The 6,000-nt window shown below is 37.3% G+C and overlaps 1 protein-coding gene across 1 annotated transcript in view; it reads left to right on the top strand.

Moving 5' to 3' along the window:
• Positions 1–2,711: 2,711 nt before the first annotated feature.
• Positions 2,712–6,000, top strand: part of LOC142399471 (phospholipid phosphatase-related protein type 4-like) — a 75,459-nt gene continuing 72,170 nt past the window's right edge. Inside the window, exon 1 of the mRNA XM_075484175.1 lies at positions 2,712–3,173. Within this exon, the coding sequence (XP_075340290.1) occupies positions 3,090–3,173 (84 nt within the window). The 5' untranslated portion in view covers positions 2,712–3,089. The remainder of the gene's footprint in view (positions 3,174–6,000) is intronic.

Raw genomic sequence — 6,000 nt, 5'->3', positions numbered from 1 at the left:
CAAGATAGATAAATAGAAACAAACCTGCAGAGATTCACAGATTTATTACTGACATTGTATGTTTTGATAGTTGATATTGTGCAAGTGTTGTTTGAAAGCTGATGATAATTTGAAGCTCATTTCATTCAAGGAGCATAAAAGGATAAATTTAATTATATGAAAATTAAATGAAAAGTGATTTTATTTATTTATTTTTCCCAGAGGAAAATTTGCAAAGGGAAATTATATTGTATTATATTGCAAAGCAGTTTACCCAGCTCTATGGAAGTTTTTCTGTGCCATCAGAGTTTGAATACGAATTTCTAATATTGAATTTTTACAGCATCAAAATCAGACTTTGAATTTGAAAAACCAACAGTGTAAAAAAAAATCAATTTCTAGAAACAAAAATCAGTGTAAAAAAAATCAACATCTAAAAATTCAGTGGAAAAAGAACCAGACTCAACATCCGGGTAAACAGGGAGAAGCAATCGATCCCTGTCTCAATTCATCCAACGGCAGCCAATCAAGTTACGCTCCATTGGACAGATCAGCCATGTCCACCAACGCGGGTGATGGTGCTTCGGTGAGTGAGTTTACTTTATTTGCCATTTGTGTTAGTAAAATTGAGTAATAGATATTACTAATATCCAGGGGCGGCGACTTATGTTTATGCCGATGGGTGCTCGTGGTTCCCAACTGGGGGTCGCGACCCACAGAAAGACCTGTTTGCATAAAACCTTGCTTTCCAATAATATAACCGTTTCATGAGTTGATCACTTTTATTTGTATGTGTAATAAATGTATCCTATTTATTTTCCCTGCGGATGTCACATCAACATTTTACAATAAAATAGCCTATATTTGAATTGAAATTGATAATGGAATTAGGCCTACATTACAGTTGGCAAACGCTTTTCTACAAAGCGACTTAAAAACCGATGACATAATCACAACATGCACTGAATTGAACTGAAAATATATTTATAGAAACTGCTGCTGTAGTGTTTTCCCAAAATTCACCGAATTATAGGAGGGGTATATATACCAGTCAATCATTTCTCTTGCGCTCTGTGTGTGTAGCTGGCGCTTTTGGAGAGCGGCATTGACCGCGAGAGAAGAGAGTGAGCATGAGCCGCAAAGAAAAAAAAGTTCCAAACTTCTGCAAGTGCACGAGCAGGCCACTGGCTTTACCCCCCGCATCACCTTTTTCTTTTGCGCTCAAGTCCTCTAGAAAGTCCATCAAAGCACTGTAGTTTGCAGCAGTGGATTGTAAAGCCTTCACAGTCCAGCGAGTGGGGCAGAGAGGTCTCAGCGATGGTGCGTCTGTACCCTGAAACTCCTTGAACCAAGCGAGTCGTTTTGGTGAATTTCTGATCAGTGTGATCAACTCGCGGATGAGGGACATGAAGTTTCTACATGCAGGGATGCTTTGGGCGACGTCATGTACCATTAAATTCAGCAAATGTGCGGTGCAATGCACATACTGCGCCCAGGGCTCCTGCTCCAGCACGCGTGCTTGCAAACCAGCTTTAATTCCAGCCATATTCGACGCACCGTCATAGCACTGCCCTCTGCATTTGTTAAGTGGCAATGCGAATCTCACCAGTGCGTCTTGAAGTAGCTTGAAAAGCGCGTCTGCTGTGGTGGTCGAAGTCTCATAGGAGGGGTATATATAGCAGTCTGACATAGTAATGTAGTATATCTCCTTCGGCAATTACAATGTTGCCTACGTGTGAAAATATACGATAATGGTTGATTGTGTGTCACTTCAATGCTCGGATTTTTCCGTGGGTGCTCATTAATCCCCGTGGGTGCCCGGGCTCCGAAGCACCCACACAGACGGCGCCTATGCTAATATCTATTGAGCTGATCTGATGAATTGAGACAGGTGTAGTGGCCATTTGTCCATAAAAAACAAATTAAACTTAAAGCAAACAAAATCAAAAGGCCACTGATGCACCATGGGGATGTGGTTTAACGCAGGCAAAAGAAGATGAATGTCCAAAAATGAATTCTTGCGTTTTTCTGATGATTTATTTCCAAAACAATAAAACAAACAAAAGAACAAAGAAAACCTGCTGCTCTCTCCTTTTCCCTGGTAAAAACCATTGGCCCACCCCAGTGCATGCTGGTACTCCAGGTGCCTACCTACATAAATAGACTCAGGTGCCCAGTGTGACCCAATTAACAAAATATTCAAAACAAATAACTAACAAAGAATATTAGCAAGAAAAATCTAATCTAAATAAAGCACTGAAATGAATCAAATAAAGTTACTCATAATTAGTAAATTAAATTTACAACTAGAACCAAAAAACAAAAGCTAACTCTACAAATAGCTCCTACAACAGGGATCGATTGCTTCTCCCTGTTTACCCGGATGTTGAGTCTGGTTCTTTTTCCACTGAATTTTTTTTCCACTGATTTCTGTTTTTAGAAATTGATTTTTTTTTACACTGTTGGTTTTTCAAATTCAAAGTCTGATTTTGATGCTGTAAAAAAATCAATATTAGAAATTCGTATTCACTCTGATGGCACAGAAAAACTTCCATAGCAGCTCTGATTGTACCATGTGAAGATTTCAAATAAATGTCGACAAGGAAACAAAGCGTTGAAATGGATAAAAAATACATGGGGAAGCATATTTTGAAATTCCTTACCGGAAAGACGGTTTTTGGCTGAGGTAACGCGTTCATCTGCTGCAGCACAGCAGAGCAGAGCAGAGAGGAGGTGGAGGAGAGTGACGGACTGAAACCATTACCGACACCGCGGGGGAGCAGTGCGACTGTGCGCCTTTCCTCTGAGGACCGCATACATTTACGCACCAGAAATAACATGGCCCTTAACGTTGATGTCAACACACCAAGTGAACACATTTGACGGAAACCATAGCTGGACTCGTGTAAGGAAACATTTTCTTGGTGTGAGAGAAGACATCTTATGAGAAGGCTCTGACCCTGAAGGCACACTTCGATGGAGGTTCGCCTTTAGGGGCTTGGCGGCGAGAAGGAAAACGGGAACGCGCTAAGCATTTAGCAAAAATTGCGACGGGAATCAAGTACAGCTCCCTGTCTCCCGGTAACGGGAGAGACCACCGGCCGCTCGTGATGTCTCGTGCCAAGGAGCGACTGAACGGTGGGACGGAGACCAAGGACAGCGTCACTCTGCTGCCCTGCTTTTATTTTGTGGAGGTAAATATCTATCTATCTATCTATCTATCTATCTATCTATCTATCTATCTATCTATCTATCTATCTATCTATCTATCTATCTATCTATCTATCTATCTATCTATCTATCTATCTATCTGCAGAGGTTCTTGGTCGACTGACACAAACGTCATAATGTTGACTCTGCTGCATTATGATCTCTCCTACTCAGGCTGTATTTATATTTTGGGGGGTGCTTTTGTTTTTGTAGTAATCTAGCAAGTTGTGCCACAAACGGTAGGTATTCAAACACAATCAACACAATAGTTAGTCTAAGATGTGATAATGGGGGGAAAAAAATCTGTCACCATCATTTGGAATAGCTAATTAAGATGCTTAAATTTATTTTTTGCTGTTGACATATTGCATAACAATGAATCATCAGCCTGTAATCCTGGTAAATTAAGAACTGCAGTTTTTTTTTAGTCTCCTCTTCTTTGTTTATCCTGTTTTTTCACCCTCTGCAGACTCCCCATGATGTTATGATTTTTTTGCATATAGCAGTTTTTTATACAAACATTTTGAAGCAATTATTTGAAATACCCTGAAGACCCTGTAGCCATTCAGTTATCAGTATTACACAGTAATGGTCACAAGTTATGGTTTAGCCTATCTTAGATCTCTGTGTTCCACTGACTCTTTCACTGTTTCTGTTTTTCCCTCTTGGACTAACAGCCCTCCAGTAGGTTCAACAATATGTAACAACAATATTCAGCATTATTATTTATATTATCAATAAGAGGGATGCGCAATATGTGCTGCACAGTATGTTGTTTCGGTATCAAAGTTACTGTATGCGTGTACAAAAATTACATCACAGATCATGAAAAGTCAAGTAAGTTAACTCAGATATATTATCTTATTTGATTTTGCTTTTCATTGTGTAGTATAATAAACATATAAAGAAAAGTAACAGTAATAACAGTAAAACAAGTCAGGACAGATAAAAAAAATCTGCCGGAGGGCAAAAGAAAATTACAAATTAATTTTGAGATCTATAGAAATGCATTCCGCTCCTACAACAAAGAAATAAAACAAACCAGAAAGTCTCACATTTCCCAGTTGATCAATAATAATCTGCCCTCTTATTCTCTTGTTGAAAAACTAATCAATCCCTCCAGATCCACACTGGCTGAATTTATCTCCACGAACAAATGCAAGTAAGTTACAAATATCCTCCAGGAAAAAGTTTCTAATATTGCAGATAATATATTAACTTCAAGTATATGTACCTTACCCTTTTACCAAAATATTGCCACAAGCTCAGGGTCCACATTCTCACCTGTAAATCCCAGTAGTATAGATCCAATTTTCTTTTTCACAATAAATTATTTGAAAGAAATTCTCTAAGAACAACTGTAGGAATATTTTTTGAATAACAACCTTTATAATACAATCACCATATCACAGAAACAGCTCTACTTGATGTAGGCTAATCTGTGATGTTAAAATCAATGCTGACTAATCGAAAGCTTGGCTTTTAGTTCTGCTTGATCTCACTTTTACCTTCTACACTGTTGATGAGGACATTTTGATTTGAAGACTTTATGATTCAGGAGCTCTATCAAGTCAGTTTCTGGTTTTCATATCTCAATAGGTGGTTTTAATTCAACAAAAAGAAAAATTCTCTCTGGGGTTTCACAAGGGTCACTTTTTGGTCCACTTCTCTTTATCCCAAGCATGCGCTCACTTCATAATATCATAAAGAATCATATTATATATTACCATTCATATACGGATGACACACAGTTGTACTTATCTTTTTCATTTGATGATGTGACTTCTGTTCAAAAACTCCTAAAATGTATCAATCATGTTAAATGCTAGATGTAAAGAAGCTTTTTAGAACTGAAGGAGATTTGAATTCTTGTAGAACTTTCCACCCCTTAAAAATATATATCTCTAAAGCTAAAAAGGTTTTATCAGAAACTAACTCAGAAAAATGTCATATCATTCATGCATTCATATCGAACTGATTGGATTATTACAACACTTTATTCACAGGATAATCAAAACAGTAAGTAGGATCCAAATCCCAATCTTCTGAGGGTGCTTTCAGTTGCTTCAGTCCAGATCTTTGGAACTAATTATGTTTTGACCTGTTGTCCATTACAATTTTGTCTACATTCAAAACTAAACTAAAAACATTGCTATTCTCCCAAGCTTATAAGTATTGTGTTTTTGTGTGTATGTTAACCTGTATTGCATTTTCATGTGTAACTTTGTTATGTGTGTGGTTCTCTCATACTTTGTCTATGTTCAGCGCATTGGGTTTACATGTAATGAAATGTGCTGTATAAATAAAACTGCCATTGTCAAAAAAGAATAACATAATTTAATTTAATTGGAGGATGCCTCTAAAATCTTTTTTTTATTTTTTATTTATTCTCTCAAATATTTTAATAAACTGAATTTTATTGAATTATTCTTCTCCAGTTATTCTTGTTCACCTATTGAAATTCTGCACCAAGGAGATCCAAGAAAATGACATTCTCTTCAAGCTGAAATGGAAAACAAGGATAATTAAAGTCTTGAGTATGTATTGAGTGCTGCTATGGCTCAACTCCTACATGCATCATCAGACATGTAAATTTGGGGTCCTGGCAGGTTAATAAGCAGGTTGTCTTACAGAAAAATAGTTTACAATTTGGTTACAACAACATTTTGGTTATGCAGTATCTGTCAAACTGGCAAACTTATGATTACCGCAGTAAAACATCTGTGAAACTCACCAAGTACTTTATATTTCACACTTGGTGTATGTATGCAGGCAATGGGAACCATTTTCACTTCAATTCTACAATGAATA

The sequence above is a fragment of the Odontesthes bonariensis genome, chromosome 14 (genome assembly GCF_027942865.1).
Source record: "Odontesthes bonariensis isolate fOdoBon6 chromosome 14, fOdoBon6.hap1, whole genome shotgun sequence".
Classification (NCBI taxonomy): domain Eukaryota; kingdom Metazoa; phylum Chordata; class Actinopteri; order Atheriniformes; family Atherinopsidae; genus Odontesthes; species Odontesthes bonariensis.
Note: the sequence above shows the minus strand (reverse complement) of the source record. Positions and strands in the feature narration are given on the sequence as shown.